This window comes from Chiloscyllium plagiosum, unplaced genomic scaffold (genome assembly GCF_037043375.1).
Source record: "Chiloscyllium plagiosum isolate Xiang-an unplaced genomic scaffold, Cpla_swu_hap1 HiC_scaffold_39, whole genome shotgun sequence".
Classification (NCBI taxonomy): Eukaryota; Metazoa; Chordata; class Chondrichthyes; order Orectolobiformes; family Hemiscylliidae; genus Chiloscyllium; species Chiloscyllium plagiosum.
This window is the reverse complement of record NW_028270177.1, coordinates 20,488,420-20,515,301: the sequence shown is the minus strand read 5'-3', so window position 1 is coordinate 20,515,301 and position 26,882 is coordinate 20,488,420. Positions and strand designations below refer to the sequence as shown.

The 26,882-nt window shown below is 40.7% G+C and overlaps 1 protein-coding gene across 1 annotated transcript in view; it reads right to left on the bottom strand.

Moving 5' to 3' along the window:
* The window catches only part of atp8b4 (ATPase phospholipid transporting 8B4), a 254,191-nt gene that overhangs the window by 145,851 nt on the left and 81,458 nt on the right, over positions 1 to 26,882 (bottom strand). The window contains exon 3 of the mRNA XM_043677403.2: positions 19,649 to 19,714. Within this exon, the coding sequence (XP_043533338.1) occupies positions 19,649 to 19,676 (28 nt within the window). The 5' untranslated portion in view covers positions 19,677 to 19,714. The remainder of the gene's footprint in view (positions 1 to 19,648; positions 19,715 to 26,882) is intronic.

The following is a 26,882-nucleotide window of genomic DNA, read 5'->3' as shown; positions in this document are numbered from 1 at the left end:
CTTTCTCCACTCTCCAAGTCTTTCCAACAGCGGCATAAGAAGGAATAAGTTTAGGGTGAAAAGGGAAAAATTTAAAAGGGACCTGAGGGGCAACCTTTTCACACAGAGGGTAGTGAGTGTATGGAATGAGCTGCCAGAGGAAGTGGTGAAGGCTGGTACAATCACAGCATTTAAAAGGCATGTGGATGAGTACATGAATAGGAAGTGTTTAGAGGGATATGGGCCAAGTGCTGTCAAATGGGACTAGATTAGGTTGAGATATCTGGTTGGCAAGGATGAGATGGACCGAAGGGTCTGTTTCAGTGCGGTACATCTCCACAACTATGATTCTAATTCAAATTTTACAGATGTTTTCAAATATATCCAACCCTTATAACTAAACACAGGAGAAGGAAAACCATGCAAAGCATGAAAATGCAGTCGTGTCACTGGGAGCTGAGGTGCCAAACAATAAATTCAAAGCAATGACAAGATAGATTTGGTAAAATTCCCGAGGTACTCATTAGTGCTACAGCTAATGGATGACAGGGAGGAGAATGGCAGGTTTGAACATCCAAGTGAATGGTATGGAACGCATAGTAAGCTTTTACAGAACGGTAATAAATAGGGGGCTTAATTTCCCCTGGTAGCACATTAGTTCTTTAGTGTACAAGGGAACCTCGCCATAGCACTTTAACTAGTTCACTGCCAAAGATGTTAAACCTGCTAAGAAGAGCACCACCATAATTGAGGGAGGAAGGAAAGAAAGGAAGAAGTGTGGAAGGAACCAAGAAAAAAAACTTTTTCAGTTACACAATGCTTTTCAATCCTACCCACAAATCCAACTTTCCCCAGTTATGGTGAAAGTCTTTTAATCCAAACGTCAGCTGTATGTCTGCTCGAACACTGCCTGACCTCTGTCAGGTTAAGTGGCAACACTTTTCAAAACAATTTGTGTTGAATAGGCTTAGTGCAAAATTGTCCCAGGATTGACCGACCAGGTCTTAAGAGTGGGAGGCCTGAGAAATAAGAACTGTCACGCAATGGAAGATGGTCATTGTTGAGTTAGAGCAGGGGGCAAATTTATTCTGCTCAGGCCTTTAATTTGGCTTGAACATATAATATTGGCAACGGCAGTCTAAAATTAGCTCTTGTTCCAATTCCCAGAATTAAGATTCCCCCAATTTTAGAACACAAAATTCACTCATGAGAGTAGATGTTTGGAAAATTAAACTTAAAGGTACACGTACCATTTTCAAGTGACGTGCATCTTAACTGGAGAATACAGCCCCTTTAACTTTCCATGTGAACAATTAGAGAGAAACTTTTGGCCAAACACATGGAAATTCTCTGCCAGAATGTAAATATAAACATTTACAGGGTTTCACGGTCTTACTAAACAAGCAGAACCATGTGACCTTATTAAGCAGCAAATGTTCGCCAAGATAGAAGACTCCCCTGTGACTTTACAAAGGTCTTAGTACAACTGATCAGAGTTAGTGAATTTAAAAAAAGTGTGGTAATATTAAAACAGTTACTATTTTCTAGTCTTCAAGCTGCGTGAAATATGTCGTCGAAGGACCTTTTGAAGCATTGAAGGATTCTTTGAAAACAAAATGGTTTATGCATTCCCCAAAGACATGAATATAGATTTCTAACCATAGGGTTTATGCACTAGAACTGTTTCCAAAGTGGATGGTATGTCACTGCAATTGAACTGGAATAGCTTTCCAAATTTTGTTCTTAAAAGAGCTTCAACAAATCATACTTCATAATTTAGTCTCGAAATTATTTACAAATTGGTGGACTGATTTACAAATGGATTGACTTATTGTCAAAAGTTTATTTAAAAAGTGAGAGTCTGTGCAACAAATGCAACATTATTTAAGCCACAATACTGTAGGCATCCAGGAAATTCAGTTCCCCTCCCCCAATCCGGAGTTGAGTTCTTAAGTATAAATATCAAATGTAGAAAAAGACTAAATACATATATATATATCTGAAAAGTCATAACAGCCTTAAAACATTAGTGCTGTTTCTTTCTATTCACAGATGCTGCCAGACCCGCTGAGCTTCTCCAATACTTTCTGGGTTTGCTTACGATATATCTGTAAAGGTTTAAGTGTTACACTGCAGCACACCAAGATATATTTTAAATCACAAAATAATTCAAATGCAAGCAAATTTTGCACATTAGTATTGATACAGCAAACAAAACTAAGTTTTGTTATTTAACACATTTTTGATCTTCTAACAATCCACTCTATTTTCATTATTTTCTATTACTTGCCTTCCTCCTACCTGCTGTTACTGACTTCTAAAGAATTGACAGAGATAAACTGAAAATGGCTGGGAAATGCTATTATTTCTGCCAAGCCAGCCAATATCTAGGAATTGAGGGCATACAGCTCAATCCTTGGCCCCTGGAGCTCATGCAAAAGCAAGATGGCTGCCGATCATTAGTGGGCTTTTATTTTTGTGGACAACAGCGAATTTTCAAAATGTGCTCTTAGCAAGTGCTTCTACCCTCTTGCACAAAGAGACGTTGCATTGTCAAGTGCCTTTTTATTTTATAATTATATGAACATACAAAAGGGAGATGTAAAGATCATAATTTCTTCTGCATGATCACATACTTGAAATTATAACTCTTCATCTCTCCACAGGAGCGACCTGACCTTCTGAGAATTTCTGGCATTTTCTGTTTTTATTTCACTGCTGTATTTTGGGGAAAAAAAAAGGATCATCAATACTCATTCTATTTCATCTAATTCAGATTTGGTGCAATTTCATTTGTCCATTTGCCACCCATTTAATGATATTACCTTCTTGGCAAAAAGAGAGAGGAAGATCCCATGGTAAATTTAGAGTGTATTCGAATTCCTCTTCAAATCTTTAAACCAAAACAAAGAATACTCCAGCTGACAACAATGATGAGTCTAAAATCTCAAAAATCCAATTTACTTTTTATAAATTGAAAGCGGCCAGCCAATTGAGGAACTCGCCAATGGACTGTAATGAATTCTTATCAATGTTAGGGTCTGTTTCCGTGCTGTACATCTCTATGACTCTATGTTTGGGAAAATGCATTTGCACACAGTATTCCAGCTGGCTTGCCATAGCCATGTGATTTCCACCCTGTTGTTGTTTACTTTCGCTTTAGTTTGTGGCACTGATGAAACAACATGACATGAAACAATCTACTCTCACCCAATCTAATTACCTTCACCTTTTCTCAGTGCCTTGATATAACTTATTAAATAACAGCTTCTAATGTCTTCTGTAGGACAGATGCCAAGCAAGTTGGCATGTGGTTTCCTGCTTTTGGTCTCCTTCCCTTTTCAAATAAAATCTACTGGAACCTTCACTGAAACTAGGGAATTTTGGAAAATTAAAGCCAAACAAAACAACTCTCTCACAAGTCATTACTTTGCGGACCTTTGGATGAAATCCGTCACCACAAAAGCAACCATTTGCCCACAGCTCCAGAATTTGTTCAGCCCCACCTCCTCACTGACTGCAACATTCTCGAATTCTTTATTCCATTACATTTTTCGGTTTGCAGCCATTTCTGAGATATTTCGTGTTCCTGCAAATCTGCTGGGAAGAAAGATGCAGCAACACCAGCATCCTTGACCAGGCCAACATCCCCAGCATCGAGGCACTGACCCCGCCTTTATCGACTGCGATGGGCTGGTCACATTATACGTATGACCGACACAAGACTCCCCAAGCAGGTGCTCTACTCCCTGCTCCGAAACGGCAGGTGAGCCCCAGGTGGACAAAGGAAGCACTTCAGGAATATCCTCAAGGCCTCACTGGCGAAGTACAGCATTCCCACCTGGGAATCATTGGCCCAAGACTGTCCAAAGTAGATGTCTGGGAAGGTGGCGAACACCTCAATACTTGCCGTCAGGAGAAAGCAGAAGCCAGGTGAAAACAGTGTAAGGAGCGCGCTGCCACACCAACACTCCACTCAACCCTTCCCATGACCATCTGCTGCCCAAAGTGTAGCCGAGTCTGCAGTAGCTGCATCAGCCACTATGGACTCACCCTCAGAGAGAAAGAGAGTCTGCGAGGGACCGCCGATGATGATGAGTGATGACTGATGCAAAATACCTGTTCAATTCATCTGCCATCGCCTTATTTTTGATTATTATTTACCCAGGCTAATTTTCCATGGGATCAGAGCTATTGTTGTTAACTCTTTTCTATCAAAAAAAAATCGATAGAAATTCTTACTGTTTTTACAGCTTTAGCTTGCTTTCTCTCATATGCTAATTTTTCACTTCTCATTAAATTTTTAGATAGTCTTTATTGTGTTTTATATTCTGTCCAGTCTTCTGACCCACCACCCATCTTTGTACAATTATACACTTTCTCTTTAAATTTGATACTATCCATAATGTTTTTTATTGGTAGAAAGCTCACTTGCTTTTCATTATTTTAATTCTCTTATCAATTTTGATTTATGAACTGGAAATGACTGGTGGACTTTAGAACACAGAACATTACAGGCCCTTCAGCCCTCAATGTTGTGCCAACCTGTGAAACTAATCTGAAGCCCATCTAACCTACACTATTCTATTTTCATCCATATGTTTACCCAATGACAATTTAAATGCCCTTAAAGTTGGCAAATCTACTACTGTTGCAGGCAGGACATTCCACACCCTTGCTACTCTCTGAGTGAAATAACCTATCTCCGACATCTGTCCTATATCTATCACCCCTCAATTTATATCTATGCTCCCTCATGCTAGCCATCACTATTGGAGGTAAAAGGCTGACATTGTCCCCCTTATCTAATCCTCTGATCATCTTGTATGTCTCTATCAAGTCACTTCTTAACCTTCTTTTCTCTAATGAAAACAGCCTCAAATCCCTCAGCCTTTCCTCATAAGAGCTTCCCTCCATACCAGGCAACGTCCTGGTAAATCCCCTCTGCACTTTGCGTTAAAAGATCAAAGAAGCATTATTTTATGAGGTCAAGCTTGGAGGCTAATTGTCGGCTGAGCCGTGATTTAAAAAATTCTGACAGACACAGCTACCCTGGGAAGAGCACTATGTTCAAGCAGATAGCAGGGGTTGGCTAATAACAAGTTCAGTACCTGGAAATTGGTTCTGGCAAGTCTGAAAGCGACCCTATATTCAAGCAGATGGTAGTTGTTGAAGGGTAATTGATACCTCGGGGCAGGTCGATCAGTCTATCAGGGTGGAACCGGAATTAATTTTATTTTAAACCATGCTTTGAGAAAGGTGGTTCTGGAGACAGCATAAAGATTTGAAAGCTCCGCGCCTGACCTGCTACTCTAGCTTCGGGAAGCACAAAGAGTAGAAAGCAGAGTGTGAAATATTGTTGCCTTTGCCTGAGTAAATGTTTCAGAGAAGAAATCCACAGTTCTATCTGTAAACAATGCATCATGAAGAACATTCAAGTAATCTGTCAATTTTTGTTATTTTATTTATCCTTTAACTGTGTTTGTTTGCCTGTCCTGTGTGTGAATAGGGCCTGAAAACAAATATGACTGGTTTAAAGCATAGACATTAACCACCTTACTGTGTTGTTTAATTTTGTTTCTGCCAATGTTATTTTGTATTTAATAAATTAATAAGTCTTCTGTTTAGGATACAAAACTGGCGTCTGGAAAGTAAATTATTTGTAAAGTCCGGGATTAGTTATTCAAAAATCTGGTTATGAACCATTGGCCTAAGTATATGGGGATCTTTGATGGTTTAATTTGACTGTGTTGTAATTACAGAGGCAGGTTGGCTGCCTGCCCTCATGTCATAACATCAGTTAACCACAGAAAGTGGGTCCTCACTTATTAGAAATGTCCTTTTCCATTAGAAAATAACTTTTCAGAAGTATCCCTTGAATACCTGCCATTGCATTGACCCATTCCTTAATCTAGTTTGTCCGTTGACTTTAGCTAGCTATACTTTCATGCCCTCATAATTAATCCTTATTAAAGTTAAAAGTACAAGCCTTGGACCCACTCTTGACTCTCTCAAAGGGAACGTAAAGCTACATTTCCGCTAAGCTCCCATTATCTCTTCCTTTATCCTGAATCTGACCATGTTTTTACTGATAGGGGCCCCTATGCTCTCCCAAGTGATTTGTTGCATTTCCCATTTCCCATCTTCATCCAAACTGTTGGTTTCCTGAACTTAGGACACCCCTTTCTGTTGTGCTAATGTTGTCATTAATTAACAAAACCAACCCTGCCCTTCCTAAATGTCATGTTATCTTCAATATTCAGGTCCCAATTAATGTCATTCTGCAGCCATGCCTCGGTAATGGCTATCACACTGTTCATGTTTATATTTTTGCCATCAGATTTCTGTTCTGTTTTGATTCAGATCCCCAATCTTCAGTTTTGTCCCTTTATTATTTTTGCAACCTCTAGCCTCATGTGTTAACTTATTCTTAAGTTTGTACCCTCTGTCCTTATCATTCCCCACATTAATATTTTCCTCGATACTTTGACTTACGAATCTTCCTAAATTTGATCCCTTCCTCAAACTATTTAGGTTAAAGTTCTAATCACCTTCATTACACAACTCACCAGAATCCTGATCCTGACCTTGTTCAGGTGAAGACTGTTCTGACAGTACTGATCCCACTTTCCCTAATACTGGTGTCAGTGCCCCAGGAATCAAAACCCATTGCTCCCTCAATAGTCTCTGAGTTACATATTTACCCAATGCCAATTTTCTCATGGCTCAGGTTATAATGCAGAAATTATTAATCATGAGGATTTTCTTTCTAATTTAACTCCTTACTGCTTGCATCTCTCAGCAGAATCTCTTTCCTATTTGAACAATGTAGTTGGTTGCTATGCAGACCATGCTCATTGGCTCTTCCTCCTCCCCATGCAAATTCTTCTCTAGCCCAGAGTGCATGTCCTGAACCCTGGCACCAGGCAGGCTGCACAGCCCTTTGGACTCGTCCTTTTAGCTGCAAAGAATTGTGCCTTCCCCCTTGAATAAACTGTCTGCTACTACTACCACATTCCTATTACCTCCCCTGCTTGAATAGCTTCCTGTACCATGGCCAGTTTATTTACCCATTAAGCTGTCCCCAATTTCATCCATACAAGCTGCATGAACCTCAAAACTGTTGGACAACTGTTAATGGCTGAGGTTCCTCCAATTTCACCTTCTTGATCTGCTTACTAGCCTGACTGCGAGTTACACCAACATGTCCATGACCACGGACCAAGTCAGAAGATCCTATTTTAAGGGGTGTGACTGCTTCCTGGCATAAAAATGTTGAGGTAATTCTCCCTTTCCTAGATGTGTAAATCCAGCTCAGCCTCTGCCTCAGAAGCTCTGAGCCAGAGTTCCTGCAGCTATGGATGCATACTGCAGACTTGACTGCCCTGGATCACACCAGTGTCCAGAAGCTCCTACATCCTGCAGTCACAGCACATCACTTGACCTGCCACCTTTGTGCATTAATTATTACTCTTTCTGAATTAAAACAGTAAGTTTTATTACAGATAGAAACTTTATCAACACATAATAAAACCTTACAATTACTTAACCGCTTCCCTATGATGTCACATTTTTGATTATTTTCTTTCAAAGCTTTCTGTTCACAGACTGAACCCCAGACCCAAATGCCCACTGTTTTAAAGTGCCTTCTACCACACTTGTGCTGTTTAAAACATCTTAAATTATCCTGTTAAAAAATAAAATTGAGCTTGTTTTGTAGCTCGAGTCAGTTTGGGAACCCAATATCCTGCAATCTTTGCAAATGCTGCATGGTTCCACACTTCAGGATTCTTAATTGTTCACCAGCCGAAACAAACACAGAAGCCAAAATCAAATAAACTGCCTCATCTGTTAACTCTCAGTACTCGCCAGTGTTTGAACAACCATGCCAGTAAGCAAAGTGCATCATTAATCTCTCCCACACGTATTGTGCTTTCAAAATGAACAATGGTTTCATAAAACAAGCCTTGAAAATTCTATTCGAAGGAAGATTTTGGCCTACTCCTTTTTTAGCTGTACTATTCCACATTATTATTCAGGTCAGCAATAATTGTGAAAGATTAGTTTGCAGATTAATGATTCCTCAAATGAGCTTGGTTAAATTGAGATTTCAATTTTGAAATATTTAAGTCTGTTTTTGGTCAAATGACGATCACGATCAGTACAGCTATTCTTGAATAACATTGGAAATCTTATTTTAGATTCTGATGCCCAGTTTCCCAAACAAACAGTCTGTCTTCATCAGATGTCCCCTTTACAAATATCTATCTTAAAGCCAACAGGTTTGTGGAAATAGCAAGCTTCACAGAGCAACTGGTGTTTTCTTATTCCATGTTTGTGTTCTTGTGTTAAATTCATCAACTCTTCTGTCTTGCCAACTGCATATAGGGCACACAGAGAAAGAAAGCAGGAGGAAGATTAAAATAGTCAACTAGTTCTGGTGTAAACTATCCATTCATTTCAATGGAGAAGTAAGGTTCTTTTAAAATGAGAAGATCATTAATTAGGTAATTGGGGAATTGCAAAGGCCTCTTGCATACGCCTAGCATTAAATTCCATTTACTTTCAAATTGTTTGCTGAGTGATTCCTGAGCAAACAAATGATTTCATTGCAAATCAATGAAGGACAGCAATATGCAAGAAAGTCTCTGCTTCCTGATCAGGGGCTCTGCTCACCGATATTTGGGGCCCTTAGAACACACACCCCATTGCTTCTCACTCCTTCAACAGCTCTGGCTTTTATTTAAAGAAACATTATGGCAGGAGAACAAGAATGAAAGCGCTTCTCCACCTAAAATCATCTTTTTTTTCTTATTGCTATCTACATTGTGGTCTCTCCACTCACAGCAAGTTAAACACAGATACCCTAAAAATGTGAATAAGACATTCCAGTCCATCATGAATGGTCACCAATGCAATAGATAAATAATTCTAACAATTAAATAAATAGGAATTCATTGATGTAGACTAATGAATATTATACACAGCCACTGCACATGAGCCACTTTAAAGAACATACTGTCTGCAAAAGTCTTCAAGGGTACTGCAAGCAGATTAACATTTCATTTCACATTCCATAACTTTATATCCAATGTATAACCACTTGATTTGTCTAATTCCACAGTGCAATAACAGGCAGTAATGCCGACTGAGATTTTATCAGGTATGTGCACTAAGGGTTGGAATGACATCTAATCAAAGCGTCAGTGAGTTATCAGTCTATTTAATTTCAAGATATATCAAATCCTTGGAAGTATGCTGAAACCAGCATTATTCTACGTAACTTTTGTAAGATTAACACTTTGATAAAAATGTCCCATAATAAACTTCATGCGCAGCTACTGGCAATTTCATACAACTGTTAAAGTAATTTCTTAGAAATAACTCAAAGTTAGTGGAGACAAGAAAAATGCCTAGATACACACATTTAAATGAATGCAGAAAATACAACTTGTGCTGTCTATAATTTGGGCTGTGTGTAATAATAGGCAATATTTCTCAAACAACATAATCTGGATCATGCCTGGAAAAATGTGTCAATTTTACAAGGATATCTTAGCTACTGAGTAAATTTACATAACTACCCTCTTGCCTGTTCAGAAAAGGCAAAGTATTCTGGGGCATGCATTGTCCTGTTTCCTCCTACATGTAGAAGGTTTAGCAAGGCATCAAAGACTCAAAATAAATTGAGAAAGTAACTGTAACGCAACCACAATGAAATTGCGATCAGGTCAAATTTGGATCTCTGGGGTTTGGGCAAGTTATCAGCCGTTCCCACCAGCAGAACAGTATTTTGCTTTATTCATTCATGGGACAAGGGCACTTAGGCTAGGCCAGCATTTGTTGCCCATCCTTAATTGCCCGGAGGGCAGTTAAGAGTCAACCACATTGCTGTGGGTCTGAAGTCATATATAGGTCAGACCAGATAAGGATGGTCGTTTCCTTCCCTAAAAGAACATTCATGAACCAGATGGGTTTTATCAATCCGATCCAATAAAAGGATGCCTGTGAGAATTCGAAATTCTGGATCGGTAAATCTGGATTAGCCAAACTCGCGAATACTTATTATATGACCATGTCAACCAATTGGAGTGGACTTAGGCCACAACAGAGGATAAACACATGGACAGGCCTGCAGCAATGGCTGCCAAACGGTCTCACCCACATCCTGAATAAGTATGGATCAAGAGACACTTTTAGCATAATGAACCTGGACTGCTATACTAGCTTTTACCAGATTACTCTTTAATCTTTAAAGATACAACGTGTGATGGTGGAAACTGAAGCAAGCAATGTGTTATTGCTATGGTCTGTACCAACATGGACACCACTGACAAGCTTCCTGTGTGATAGAAGAATCCAAGAAGCCAGGAAAACATCAAGGCACTACCCACGCAGTATGAGTCTAAAAGAAACATGGGGTTAACCTCCAGCATTTTTGAGGTCTGGATCAGGAAAGTGGACAAAATGTATCGATAGATAAAAAGGATGATTATTACCTTGAAGACCCAGAAGAGGCCGATGAGTTGCCCACTCACTCAGCCAGCTTAAGTTGCATATGCCGTAGAGATTCTCTGGATTTCGCTTCGCAGTACAAAAACATGGAAAACAGGTTTGACGGTATTGATGATGTGGTGGACTCAGGAAACGATTATTGAATTTTTCCAGAGCCAGGTCCCAACATTTCTCAATGCCTTTTACTGTACGAGATCAGGCCATTGTAAAATGTGAACAAATTGTCAAATAAATAAATGCATGTTTACTGCATTACTGTATTTTCATAATGTGTGGGCAAAATTGATCACAGTTGAACTTCCTCAAAAAGCTCATAGTTCAATTTAACACAAATCTGTGGTCTGGTCCCCTGCAACTCAATTAGTCATGATTTCCGTTTTATTAGGCTTGTACATCACTGGAGGGTTTGGGAAGTTAAACAGCTGAAGTGAAATGATGAGGCCAAGAACAACACTTGCTGAAGTTCTGAGGGATGAAGTACAAAAATAGAAAAAAATTACTGAAGGCAGTACAATCTCTTTCCAGATATAGTCATGTTGGACAATAGAAAGCAGAGAATGGATTTACATTCAGCAGGAAATAAAGTCAGCACGGAAATATTATATTTAATGCATCTGCGAAAGAAACAATGGCAAGGTCACTCTTGCCTCTGCTCTGCCAGTGTTTGTGCCAGGAACTACATGATTTCCCAGCCACCACTTACTGATAGCAACTCCTGGCATCTGTTGCACATCAAAAATGCTGGAGCACTAAACTAGTCTGAAACATTGCTCATTTCATACCACCAAAGCAGCTTTTCAACTGCACTAATGACTATCAACTGATATGCTTGGCCAGTTCAATATCAGACTGGAAAGCTTTCAAAAATATATTGTAACAAACACAACTTTTCAAAAGCTTGCAAAGCTTGAGTGGAATAAAGAATGCACTGGGACACGGAAATGAAAAATGTTTTACATGACAAGAAACCAATGTCTGTAATTCAATGCTGAGTTTTTGTGTATCTACAACCATTCCAGAGATTAACGCAGTTTTCTGGCCTACCTTATGTGAAAGGAAATAGCTATTTTACATGCTTTAGCCACCATCTGCAACAATTTACAGGGACGTTTAATGAAAACCAAAAATACATGCAGGCATCAGCGTGCAAAGAGAAATACAAGGGCTGGGGGTTGAATCATCAAATGCCAGTTACTGGATCCTACTGCTTTTCATCCTGAATCCTTTTCATCCATAATAACACCACTCATGCTGAACTGAAAAGGATGTAAAGCAAAGCAGTAGGTCATTCAATGGTGGTGGTTGCCATACACTTGTCAGTGTAGACATAGAAACTTCATTGTTTAAACATGAGCAGAGGGAGTTTGGAACAGCAGAGGGTGAATCATGCTCCATCTAACGACAACTTCACCATAATTGTGACATTCATCACCAGCAAGTATTCTGATATGACCGAAGATAGGATTTGGAGACATTATGAAATGATGACAAGGGGTTTGAACATTGCTTTTGTAGCCAAATTAATATATTAGACCAGGCTAACATTATTGCACTTTCTACAGATTTGATTATCCTTTGTGCAGCACAGTTCACTTCAGACTGCCTTTCTTCCGTTGGGAAGTCAGCTAAACATTTCTCTATCTTAAAAATACCTTTAACTGTTTCATGGAGGCATCTGCAAGGTTTTATGCCTCATTGCTGCCCTGTAAATGGTCTTCAAACCCTGCTGAGCGCATCTCCACAAAGTGAAGATTATGGAGGAACAGCTCAATCTGCCATCTCTCAGCTGACTTATTAACATCAGCAGTAAGTTTGTTTGAAGCTAACATGGGCAATGATCAAAGACGGCAATCATTGCAATTGCATTCCACAGCACCCCGGGACAAGATTCTGAAATCAACATAGTACCACTGTTGGAGCGAAAACAAAAATGTGAGGCAACTTATTTGGGTCGATAATTAACTAGATGTTCAACAGTTTGACCTTAGAATGTAACAGCACACAAGAAAGCCATCCAATTTCACGTTCTATTGCAAGAAACCTTTACATCAATGCAAGAATCATCAGATTAGCCATAATTACATTGAACAGCATTGATGGCCTACTTCAGCCACTATGTCTCATGGTCATAGGGAAAGAGAAGGGAGAGAAGTAAGCAAATGAGCAGGGTTGCCACCCTCCTGGCAGATGTTGGAAGTTCCTGAGCAGAATTTAACTGGGCTGTACTCGACTGCCCTCTATCTTTGAATGACATACTGCCAGCTAGCTAGCAACGATCCATACGGGGCAGGTTTTAAGAGGGCAATCAGCAGACACAAAAGAAAAAGTAGGGGGGAGAGAAAAGTATTTTGTTTCAGTTTTATATTGTTATTTTACAACTCCACTATCACTTCCCCATAGTTAACACCTTGCATAAATGACAGCCCCAACATAATCGCACATAGTTCCTATTTAAAAATATGGTGATCTTACAGCAAGTTCAAATAGCGCTCTCCCTATAGGACAGTTTCGTCAAGGGAGGACTTCACACTCAGCACAAACAATCAGCAGGTTAAATAAAACAGCTGAATGGCAAAGCTGATAAACCATAAATGCCAAAGATGTCCTTGGACATATCAGTACTGCAGACTTCTAACATCAATCTGCATGTAGTATACCTGCCTATATCTTGTCATAACACATGTCAATACCCTTCAAAATCCACTTCTAATTAAATAGCTCCTTCATTCAAACCAGTGGGGGAGCTTTTTCCAAGCTAACCTATTTCATTAGGCGCCCAGCTTCTTGGTCTAGGATTAATCATTATTACAAATGTATTAAAATCCCCAAGAAGGAATGGTTTTAAAGATTAACTCAAGGGAGGGAGAGTTGACGTTTGGCAGCAAGTGCTTAAAATATAAAACCTTTGGTCCATTTTTATTACAATTGAATTTACCACGTATTTAATTCATCACAATGTTAATTTCCAACGATTTGAAAACAATAAAGAGATTACCACAAAATACTTTCTCAAAGATAAATGGGGTCAAAACATTTCATTCTAATTTTAATATGAGGGAGTAAATACTACCAGAAGTGAAATTGACAATCTAGATTCTGGTTATCTGGATCCAAACAGGGATCGAGATATTATGGGTGTTTTGACATTGAATAGCAATGTCGTGAACATCTCATATTCCCTTTTCAAAGGGAACTATCACTTCAAAATTAAAATGGAATTCCATAAAAACCACAATTGTGCCACACAAGGACAGCTTGTGAAAGGATGTCAGTTACAGCTCTGCAGAGAGAGAGACAGAGAGAATAGAGAGTGGGTTGAACATTGAATCGGGGAGCATTTACTCAGCAGCTCCACTGTCATTGCTGCCAATCAGCTACATCTCTGAACACTTCTTTGTTCTGCTTTTCCATGTCGTTTGTGTTGAAACAGGTCCAGAGACTTGTAAATAAACCTGCTTTCACTTTTGCTGTTGAGCACATTTTTCAATGCCATTTCAAGTGTCTAAATGCTTGCAGTGATCTTTATATTAATGCTGTAAAGGCAACTTAACCCTTTACAACCAAAATATTTCTAAAACATAGGCAAGGTGAGAAAGACCACAATCTAAGTCACCCAGAGCAGCTGGTTCAGCTTCAAGTCTGTACTGCCTTAACTAACCTCTGTCGGGATACAATTGACTCCAGTGCAGGAACATCAAAATTCTGCTTAAATTCCTCTGTGTCCCCGAAACTTTAGCAACTTTCTAGAGACTGCCATATGAGCAAGTGTTAGCCAAAACAAAAAGGGAAGAGGAAAGGAGGACATTTACAAAATGTAGGGTGTGGAAATACTTCAACACCACACCCTATTAAAGAAAGATACAGAAATCATACAAAGAGCAGACAAATAGCATGGGCCACCACTATACATGGAAAAATCCGGTGGAAAAAAATATAAGATTGTCTTTGTGAAAAAAAAAATGCCCCATCATGAAATATGAACATTTTTAATATACTTTTAAATTATTTAACAGCATTTTCAAAGGGTATTTTAAAATGGTGACATTGCCTTTAAAATGCCTGAAGTAATAATCAGTAAGGTACAACGTTAGATAGTTTTAAATGTCCCTGCATAAAGTATGCTGGCATACATAAATGCTGTTACTGACCACAATGGTTATCAGCAAGAGTACACTATGGACAAAATCGATAAGAGTCAGAGAATCACAGAGCTGTACAGCACGGAAACAGGCTCTTTGGTTCAACTCATCCATGCTGACCAGATATCCTAAATTAATCTAGTCCCATTTGCCAGTATTTGGTCCATTTCCCTCTCAGCACTTCCTATTCATCTACCCATCCAAATGCCTTTTAAATGTTGTAATTGTATCAGCTTCCACCACCTCCTTTGGCAGCTCATTCTGTACAGGCACCACCCTCTGCGTGAAAAAGTTGCTCCCATGGTCCCTTATAAATCTTTCCCCCTCATCTTAAATCTGTACCCTCTATTTCTGGACTCCCCTACCTTGGGGAAAATACCTTGTCGATTGACCGTATCTATGCCCTTCATGATTTTATAAACCTCGAAGGTCACACTTCAGCCTCTGACATGCCAGAGAAAATAGCCCCAGCTTATTCAACCCCTCCCTACAGCTCAAAACCTCCAACCCTGGCAATGTCCTTGTAATTATTTTCTGAATGCTTTCAAGTTTCACAACACCTTCCTATAGCAAGGAGACCGGAATTGAACTCAATATTTCAAAAGTGGCCTGACTAATGTTCTGTACAGCTGCAACAAATGACTTTCCAATTCCTATACTCAATGCACTGACCAACTTCAAAGAAGGGTGGCACAGTGGCTCAGTAGTTAGCACTGCTGCCTCACAGCACCAGGGACCCGGGTTCAATTCCCGACTCAGGCAACTGTCTGTGTGGAGTTTGCACATTTTCCCCGTGTCTGCTTGGGTTTCCTCTGGGTGCTCCAGTTTCCTCTCACAATCCAAAGATGTGCAGATTAGATGAATTGGCCATGCAAAGGCGGGGGATCTCCCATCCACCGCCTCCAACCTCATAGTCCCACAACCCCGCACCGCCCGCTTCTACCTCCTGCCCAAAATCCACAAACCTGACTGCCCCGGCCGACCCATTGTCTCCGCCTGCTCCTGCCCCACCGAACTCATCTCCGCATACCTTGACACGATCCTGTCCCCCTTAGTCCAAGAACTCCCCACCTACATTCGGGACACCACCCATGCCCTCCACCTCCTCCATGATTTTTGTTTCCCCGGTCCCCAACGCCTTATCTTCACCATGGACCTCCATCCCCCATCACGAAGGACTCAAAGCCCTCCGCTTCTTCCTTTCCCGCCGTACCAACCAGTACCCTTCCACTGACACCCTCCTTCGACTGACTGAACTGGTCCTCACCCTGAACAACTTCTCTTTCCAATCCTCCCACTTCCTCCAAACGAAAGGAGTAGCCATGGGCAGCCGTATGGGCTCCAGCTATGCCTGCCTCTTCGTAGGATATGTGGAACAGTCCATCTTCTGCAACTACACTGGCCCCACCCCCCACCTTTTTCTCCGCTACATCGATGACTGTATCGGGACTGTATCGGCGCTGCCTCGTGCTCCCACGAGGAGGTTGAACAGTTCATCCACTTCACCAACACCTTCCACCCCGACCTCAAATTCACCTGGACAGATTCCTCCCTCCCCTTCCTCGACCTTTCTATTTCTATCTCAGGCGACCGAATCAACACGGACATCTACTACAAACCGACCGACTCCCACAGCTACCTGGACTACACCTCCTCCCACCCTGCCCCCTGTAAAAACGCCATCCCATTCTCCCAATTCTTTCGTCTCCGCCGCATCTGCTCCCAGGAGGACCAGTTCCAAAAACGTACAACCCAGATGGCCTCATTCTTCAAGGACCGCAATTTCCCCCCCGACGTGATCGACGATGCCCTCCACCGCATCTCTTCCACTTCCCGCTCCTCCGCCCTTGAGCCCCTCCCCTCCAACCACCACCAGGACAGAACCCCACTGGTCCTCACCTACCACCCCACCAATCTCCATGTACAGCGCATCATCCGCCATCATTTCCGCCACCTCCAAACGGACCCCACCACCAAGGATATATTTCCCTCCCCTCCCCTATCAGCATTCCGTAAAGACCACTCCCTCCGTGACTCCCTCGTCAGATCCACACCCCACACCAACCCAACCTCCACTCCCGGCACCTTCCCCTGCAACCGCAGGAGGTGCAAGACTTGCGCCCACACCTCCCCCCTCACCTCCCTCCAAGGTCCCAAAGGAAACTTCCATAGCCGCCACAAATTCACCTGCACCTCCACACACATCATCTATTGCATCCGCTGCACCCGATGTGGCCTCCTCTATATTGGGGAGACAGGCCGCCTACTTGCGGAGCGTTTCAGAGAACACCTATGGGACACCCGGACCAACCAACCCAACCACCCTGTGGCTCAACACTTCAACTCCCCCTCCCACTCCACCAAGGATATGCAGGTCTTTGGACTCCTCCATCGCCAGACCACAACAACACGACGGTTGGAGGAAGAGCGCCTCATCTTCCGCCTAGGAACCCTCCAACCACAAGGGATGAACTCAGATTTCACCAGTTTCCTCATTTCCCCTCCCCCACCTTGTCTCAGTCAAATCCATCGAACTCAGCACCGCCTTCCTAACCTGCAATCTTCTTCCTGACCTCTCCACCCCGACCCCAGTCTGACCTATCACCCTTACCTTGACCTCTTTCCACCTATCGCATTTCCGACTCCCCTCCCCCAAGTCCCTCCTCCCTAACTTTTATCTTTGCCTGCTGGACACACTTTCCTCATTGCTGAAGAAGGGCTTATGCCCGAAACGTCGATTCTCCTGTTCCCTGGATGCTGCCTGACCTGCTGCGCTGTTCCAGCAACACATTTTCAGCATGCAATGTTAGGTGTAGGGGAATGGGTCTGGGTGGGTTGCTCTTCGGAGGGTCGGTGTGGACTTGTTGGGCCAAAGAACCTGTTTCCTCATTGTAGGGAATCTAATCTAATCTAATCTAAACTAAATGCACAATATACATTAAATAGGCAATTTTATTTAACAGAACAGTAAGGAAGAGAGTTGATTAGACATATCTTAGACAAAATGTATCTTAGTGTTGGTGCTCTTATTAATCATTACAATAAATTGATCTAAGGAGAATTAATTTGCCCAAATAGTGAGTTCCAAATCTCAGCTGCCTTGATGCAGAGAGGCAAAATATGCAAGACATTCACAACTAATGGCTGGTCTGGATAGTGGCCAGAAGTAGGATGCATGCTTCCCCACGTTAGTGCCCTTTATTCAAAGTTCACCAAAACTCATGGCGAATGAGTATGAGTATATGGTGCTGATAAAGTTAGTGGCACAGATTTAATAAAACCATGAAGCTGATGAAGAGCCCCAATCAGCACAGCTGTTCTCCTTTGGGGAGAATACACTCCTTTTATAGACAAACACATTGGAAGAACCCAGATGAAGGCTTGGTCCTGAAATACTTAAGTAGACTATTTAATGTATGAAAGCAATAAGCAATAAGCAATTTTCTCTATGACTCTGTTTTAAAGCTATTTAAAATTGACCTTTTCTCACATTTCTCCCTCATCACAACACAACACCCGAACACAAGAGGCAGTATGTTCATTCATAGTTCTTTTCCATACATGCTCTTGTGATTTCCTAATGCGACAACATACCTCCTTCAGATTGGGTGCAACGAGGCATATGACATATATGCAAAGAGCTAAAATATTTATGTACAGTCATGTTGAAAGTGATGGTGAAGATCAAATGAAGACATCTGGTGCATCAATTGTTTGTCAGCGTGTAATTTTTATGCTGTTACAAAGGATATGAAGTGAACAAAGGATGGGTTATAAAGCTTTCTTTGAGCTGCAGTTTATTCAAGTCACAACCTGAATTTTCTGATGCTCATAGCTCTCCATGCTGTATTGTTGAGCTCATAGTTGCTGTGAATCTACAATGTAGCAGAAACTAAGAGGCATTTACCTGGTGACCAGAACAGATTAGGCTCAACTGTAAATAACATATTGCTCCATTTTATACCTTGAAGATTGTACTGCGATGTCTATCTGAGAGCAAGACTGTTAAATCCTGATTAAATTTTGTACCTGAACTTGAGCACTGGGATTAGAATAGTCAGTTACAGCTAACGTAAATGGTTTTCTTCTAAATTGATATTTTAAACTGGTTTCAACACTCAAAAGTAAATATTAGTAAACGTTACGCAAAGATAGCAATTAAGGTGAAAGTGATTAAGTGAGATGAATATTGAAAACATACAATTCATAGCATGCAAATTATTTACTATTTGAGCACCATTAACTGAGAGGCACCAGTTTGGAACTGACTGCTCCACAGCAGTCAGATTACCAGCTCTCCACGACTGGATTTTCATCTTTTAATACCACGTGTGAGGCAAACATGAATGAAACAACATCATACAGTTTAAACAAGCATGATTCTACAATCTACTGAACACGAAATTAAAATTGCCACCAAGCATGAGGCAAGATATTTCAAAGAGAAAGCTTTTTCTACCTGCAGGCTTCACTTGAACCCTTAGGATACACATAGGTAAAACGACAAAAGCACCCATTTTCAAAACCAAGCAGCTCTGCTGAAGTATTCTACAACTACAAACAACAAATGAACAGGTTGCTATGGAACGTCAAGGAAACTGTTCTCTTAGGTCACTTTACGGTTCGCTGAATCGAAACATTAAAAGGTCGCCTGGACTACGTAATGTTATGTGGGGACCTGACGATGAGTGGCAAAAGGAAAGTTATACACATCTCCAGTTTCTCTATGGAACAATAATCTTTACAGCAAAACACATGATCCACTTTATCTTTCCCCACCAGCACGTTGTGCCGTTAAAAACAGCCTGTCCACTCCATAATAGATCCTCAGTCACACTGCGTTCAGTCTCCAAGATAACAGCCTCAGTGAGCTTTGTAGCTTCTATCACTTGCACAGCATTCTTCGTCAGACAATTATGTTTACTAGAGACAAACGCTTATCACAACAATTGACAGAAACAGATTTAGCATGACCAGTGGGTTGTTTCTGTTTCAATAGGAAGAGATTTACTCACCTATTAATTTATCCCCACAGAGCTTCATATCATCTGATTACCTTTGATTTGGGCTCAAATGATGGCCTAGGGAGAAAAAAAAAGCAAATTGTCAGTGTCAGCAAGTCACAATGACATTAAGTAACACAATAACTCTGATAATATACCGCTCATAAGTGGAGTCTAATTATAACCAATTGTATCATCAGCTTAATTTCAAACTTTCCAGAAGAAACATTTAAAGAGAACCTCACAGTAAGACAAAGCTAATCAAATTTTTTAATCCAACACTGTTTGAATAATAGGATTTAAAAATAGCTACATTCAAGCTCCTTGGCTTTCTAAACATTTAGCCCCAAATTAATTAAATCTTGCATTTACAAAGTTTATGTATTTTACAATAGGTTGTCCACAGATAGATCATTTCATAAATGCAACTTGAAATTCCAACAAAATGTTTAGTCTTGGAAACAGGCAGACTGCAGTATTGTATTTCACTCAATCTTCCATTAGCCATAGTTCCCATTTGTATTGTAGCCCATTCACAGTGATCACACAATTATACGAAATTGCAACTTTACCACAACAATGTGGACAAACAATGTGGCAGCACATAGCCACTATACATTACTTGGTGCAAACATATGTACATTGGTGAGCTTAAAAATCCACTAAGTACTCCAAGATCCTTTAATGAAGGACATTAGGGAATGAGATGGGATTTTCCATCAAGCAATGGTGGTTTCATGATCACCATTACGGAGTCTAGCTCCTGATTCCAAAGTAAAAGTCCACGCATGCTATACTAACCATATGTTACATCTCAAATTAATTAATATATGGTATTCAAAAATGTTATTTGGAATAACAACTTAGTCACATAATGTTTTATCATCATCACTTTCCTCATAATCAACTACTAATGTAGAAAAACCTCCTGTGGCAATTCACAAAGGCATAATCAAATTAAATGAACATTTAGCCAAAATTGGAATTATTAGTGGGGCCAGTGAAAAACTTGGAAAAAAAAGAGGCGTGTTTGAAACAGAGCCTGAGAGTCGGAGGAGCTGGTGAAGAGGTAGCGGATTTAGGGAGGAAATTTCAGAGTATATGGATCCAGGTGGCTGAAGACAAAGTTGTCAAATTGTCGGCCAAAGGGAATTGAGTGGGAAAAGGTGGGGGAGCTGCATAATAAATTGAGTTCAGGGAGATGAGCTTGGGTAGGCTGGAAGAGGTTACAAAGAAAAGATCAGAGAGAGAAGAATGAAAACAACAGGAGACTTAAATGCAAGCCGGAGGATTTTAACAATTTGAGGCATTGGAGGACTGGATAAAAGAACAAAAAATGGAAAACAATTAAACAGCAAAATACTTTGCAGCAGAATTACAATGTATATTTTTCAAAACACTACCGCTACAATTCCTCTACGATGAAATAGCTACTTTAAAAGATTTTTTCATACTATCTATAGTCTCTGGGATGTGATGTAATGCATGGAAGATAGTGAACCACCAGAAAAGACTAAATTTCCCATCTTGCACTGTTTAATGCCTTTCAGATAGCATCGTCAATCATTCATGATGAAAACGCTCTCAAGGATTAGTGCTGAAGTAAAACACACTGAGGGTCTTCATCTTCAACACCTGACACATTCATTGTGAATGGGGTTTCCATTATGCCTGACTGATTTCAATTAAAAAAAACACAGGTACGATGCAAACCAGGCTAATTTGCAATAAACATCATCCAATGTCATCCCCATTGCCTGGATCCTGAGAATCACAGTGTATATTTGAATTAATAATACCTCAGTCAAAGCACTTTAACTGGAGTTTTGTTCAATTTACGCATGCAATGTCTGCTGCTGCCCTACACTGAAACTTGTGAAGAACATTTATTAAGTGACACAAAGCAAGCAATTCCCCTTTTAGTCACATTCTGTACATTAGGACACCCCACACAATTTCAGACATCAATTCCACTGCCATTCTCTTGTCAGTATTGCAGGTACATGGGGACCAGGCAATTCGATTCCAGATATAATCGGGTTGGTTATATTAACCTGAACTACACAGCAATTCAGTACAAAATGAATTACTTTGGTCCCTCTTCATTTACGTAGCACCAAAGCACAAACAGCATATCAAATGCATAACATTGCAGCATAACTCATCTGCAGACATTCAAGCAATCCATCAATTACTTTAAAATGAAATACCCATGAGTACTTAATGAGTCACCTACTCCAGCAGACCATTATTTAGGTTATCACAATGTAATTCAATGTAACAAATTTCTTAAAGACACAAGTGTTTCTTCAATAACACCCTACCCAAAAAAATATTGTCCTGTAAAAACAGGAGAATGTAAAAATAATTCTGGAAATAAATCAAATTTGAAAGTTGGTTCAATTTGTAGTCAATTATCTTGCTGCCTACTTAAAAGTGAACAATGTTCCACTCTGACGATGAAATGATTGAGATCAATTTCCTTTGGGTAAGGCTAAATATATTTTCCTCATCACTGTTTATGTGGTAATTGAAGGTGGTTTAACCTGACCCATTTCCAGTTGCCACTGAACTCATTATCAGATCACCACAAAAATATGCAAATTCTGGTACCAAATATTTTCCTGAGCATCTGCCCAAATGCAAACCAACAAAAAATGTCCAGAACAAACATTTGATGAGAGAGTTGGTTACATCTCTTTTCATCAGACACTTGAGGAATATACTGTGTAGAAAATACTTACAAACATTCTGGCCACTTTTAATCCTGGATCTGTCAACTGGGATGATTTTTAACTCTCAGAGTGCCAGTTGAGATAATTAACCAGAGAATGAGCTGGCATCAGAGAGCAGTATAAATGTTTCCTCTGGCACAGGGTGAGCACAAATGTATGGTTGGCATTTGTTTTGTGCTCCAGGCACTAGGCAGAATAATCACTCTGTCAATAAATCCTTCAAAACACTAGAAACTGGGAGCCACAATCTGCTGTCAAGGAGATTGAGGAGTACAGGTTAATAGATCATTGCCCTGTATCATGAGTCTTTGCCAAATGCATTTGCCTTTTGAAGAAATTGTTTCAATTGACTCCCATTGAAGCTGGAATATTTATCAATAAAAGTTCTTCTGCCTAAAAAACGGTTCACATCCCTCCTCCATATCATATCACAGAACACTTGTAGCACAATGGTAGTGTCTCTACCTCTGAACCAGGAGGCTTGAGTTCATGTCCCACCTGCTCCAGAGGTATGTCATTGAATGATAAAAAACCTGAACACGTTGATGAGAAAATATCTACAACAGAATAGGAGACCAAAAGTGGTGGAAATGCTCTCCCATGGGGGAAGTAAATAACTACTTCGGAAACCTCCAAGATTACAAGAAAATCCCATGATGGGGCGAGCCTACATCATCTTGCTTTCAAACGCCAAGGATTTAAGAGGGTGGTTCAGTTTGAAGCATGGGGAAGTGGTTTACTTTAGCCACTATCACCAAAGTAATTACACATATTCAGACATATTAGGGAACTATATGATTTTGAGGTTCAAACAGGTGCTGGGACACCTACATCATACTTCTGTTTTTAGGTTAAATGTTTCCTGATGGGGAGGAAAAAGGACGGTAAGGAAGTCACATTTCAAGTTTCATCTGTGCAGGAGCAACCTTTGGAAAATACAAGGCAAGAACAAAGGAAAGTTTGTAAGATTACAGTATGACTTTTTTTAAAAACAATTTGCGTCAGCATTTTGTGGATTTCTCAGTCAGTTAAAACAATGTAAAAAGCTAAACTAAGTTCTTATCACTCCAGCCTATACTTATTCACTGCTCTACCTATGTAATGTCTCCGAAAGCTAGAGTTTCCAAATAAACCTGTTGGACTATAACCTGGTGATGTGTGATTTCTAAGTTTGTCCATTTGGTGCACCAGTGAGCCATGGATTCTAAATTTCACATGGTCTTGTGTTGATAGACCAATCTGTTGAATGGAGAAGAGGAATGTAAACATTTTTGAATGAATACATGCCAAGAGGATGTTTCTATTCAATGGACTCCTTGCATGGAAGGAAATAGAACAAGGAGACAATGTTTAAAATCACGTAACAAAGAGATAAGGACATTCTTCCCTCAGAGGCCATTCATTTTTGGCATTCTCTTCCATTGGAAAGCAATGGAGCCTGGGTCACTGAATATATCCATGGTATTAGGCAGATTTTAATTGTCAAAAGAGGTAACAGTTATGGAGGGTGGGGGTGGGGGGAGGAAGACAGGCACAAAGATGGAATTGAAAGCCAGAATCACATCAGCCCTGATCTAATTGAATGGTGGAGGAGGCTCAATCAGCTAAATGGGTTATCTTGCTTCTATTTCTGATGAACTTATGATTGTTCAGTTCAGCCAGAGATATATATCTCTCAGAATGAATTCTGAGGTCGAATACCACTCAGTAATCCCAAATAAGGAACTACCAGCCAAGCTCTACTCTACTCCTATTATTTAAAGCACTATTGACATATTTACTTCGGATGCAGAATGACTTCCTAAAAAGTTTTCAATTTGGTTACAATCAAAGATATTTAACACGACAAACCATCACTACCAGTAAACCTGGAGCTACCTGCTCACATTTTCTATTAGTTTCCACCTTGCTCCCATTGTAGTAAGATCTATATATTTGGAAATGAACAGCTAGAGGCCTGATTAAACACAGTGATACACAAGAGAGAAAGGCACGAGAAGACATCTTACCTGCAGCCCAACAGACTCAGGTTCCCATTTCATGCGATCACACGTCACTATGATACATGCTCAGTAACCATATCCAGAATAAACGATTTAGTTCCCTTTACATCCCTTCCAATGCTGTTTCACAATTGAGTTTCATAGCATTGAAACAGGCCCTTTGGCCCAACATGTCTGTACTATTATTCATCACGCACCTACTGATTCCAGTCCATGTGGCTTATTATTGAACTACAAACATTTAACAGCTTTCCTCCCCTTTCATGCCAACCCAACAGGTCTTCTCTATTTGAGGGACTTATCTCTAACAGTATCCTCAGTTGTGTGGTGTATAATCTCTCTTCTTTGGAGGGCTGGGACATCGATATAGCGGAATTGTAGTTAATGGGCCGAAAGGACCACCTTTTCCCTTGCAGCCTTCCAATGCCTTCTCAGCAATCCGTCGCTGTTGAATATTTAACATGGGCAACTTTGGGTTTAAGGGGCTCTTCCTTTCTGGACAGCTCAGCTCATGAGCTGCTTAAGTTATCATCCTTCTGCTCGGTGAGATTTTTCTGAAGATTGAAACACTTTTCTAATTATGTCCAGCTCACATGTAGGTTCAAAGTGTGTGATTGCAAAAGGTTTGGTGTCGATAACTGGCTTCTGCCTGTGCAGGGTAGCTCATCCACCCTGACTGAAGTTTCAACAGCACTGACTATGGAAACTCCGAGACCTCTTTGTTGCATGATAGAGGATCTCTTTCTAACTCCATAATTCTTGATCTCTCAGATTCTGTAGTCACTTTACTGGCTCTAGAAATGGCTTTCCAGGTTTTCATTACTAATAGAACGAGAAGAGAAAAGTTACTTTCTTCCATCCCAGCAGAGATCTGGCAATGTCCTCTGAGAAGAACTTGTTATCTAATGATTACTGCAGCTATTGTTGCTGCATCTTCTGGGCCAGGAGTAAGCAATCTGAACTCTTCTCCATTTTCTTGAAGGAAGCACTGGTTCTCCTCAAAAGAAACATTCTAGCTTCAGGAACTATGTCACCTGAATCAGATGAGAAATTTCACACTGGAGCAAATGAACACCTACCGTCTGCTGATTTCCTTCCCCTGTCACTCTCATATAAAACAGCAGATCACTGTCCTATCTACCGTCTGATGGATGGTCACAGGCTTCTTTGACACCTTGCTTTCTCACCCCTTCTAACTTCTGTTTTGGTAAAACGTGTAGGATTGCTCCACCCTCTGACAGATTGTAAAATGCTACAACTGTCGTCCTTGGCATTGGCTAACCAAAGAATGTCTAAAGTCATACAAGCAGATCCGCACAATAAAGAATTGTAGTGATTAGCAAATATGTACAAGGCCTCCATAACCTCTTTTCCATTGTATCAGATTGTTCTTTGTTAAATCCGATAAGCACTAAGAAAGCCTGAGCCGATCCAAATCCACTGTCTAAACCTATCGCCCATTTCCTAAGCATCTGTATGCCTCTGCTCCCCACCTACTCATGCATCTGTCCAGACGTATCTTAAATGAATCTACCGTGCCTGCCTCTACCACCTCTGCTGGCAACACATTCCAAGCACCTACCACCCTCTGTGTAAAGTACTTGCCGCGTGTATCCCCCTTAAACTTTCACCTCTCACCTTGAAAGTGTGACTTCTCGTTATTGAATCCTTCACCCTGGCAAAAAGTTTACCTCTATCTAGCCTGTCTATACTCTTCATGATTTTGTAAACCTCAATCAGGTCCCCCCTCAATCTCTTTTTTTCAAATGAAAACAATCCTAACCTACTCAATCTCTCTTCATAGCTAGCACCTTCCATACCAGGGAACAGCCTCGTAAACCTTCTCTGCACCCTCTCCAAAGCATCCACATCCTTTTGGTTTCTTATTCCTGCGCTTCCTGAGACCCAATGTACAATGTGGGATGGGGATCCTCTTTATCAACCACAGTAGAGCATTCTAACGAATCAATACAACTGATCCGTATCTAATTGGAAAGTCATTTTTCTGGCGATGGCCAGAATATCCACAAAGCATTCCACACTTCGATGCCTTGGCATGCCTCAAGACCTGTCACTAACTGCCCCCTACCCCTAGCATTTCTGGTATTTGTCCCAGCTCTGGGCAGGCCTCATGGTTTACCATCACTGGTCTTCACTTCTGGCTCTTGTTAAGCTCCTTTGATTCTGTGGATCTGCCCAAAAATACATTCCTCCTTGATGTGCTCAATGCATTTTATGTGCGGTTCAAACAGAAGGTCAGTGAAATATGTCCCTGCCCCAACAGCCTTGGATGCACAGGGTCTCTCAGTCATCACTGCAGACATCAGATCGGCCTTCTTGTCAGTGAACCCATGAAAAGCGACTGGCCTGGATGTGCACTCAGACCCTATACTGACCTGGTGGCGGGAGTATTCACTGACTTCTTTAATCTCTCCTTACTACAACCTGAAGTCCCCATCTACTTCAAGATGACTATCATCCCAGTACCAAAGGAAACACATGCAGTGT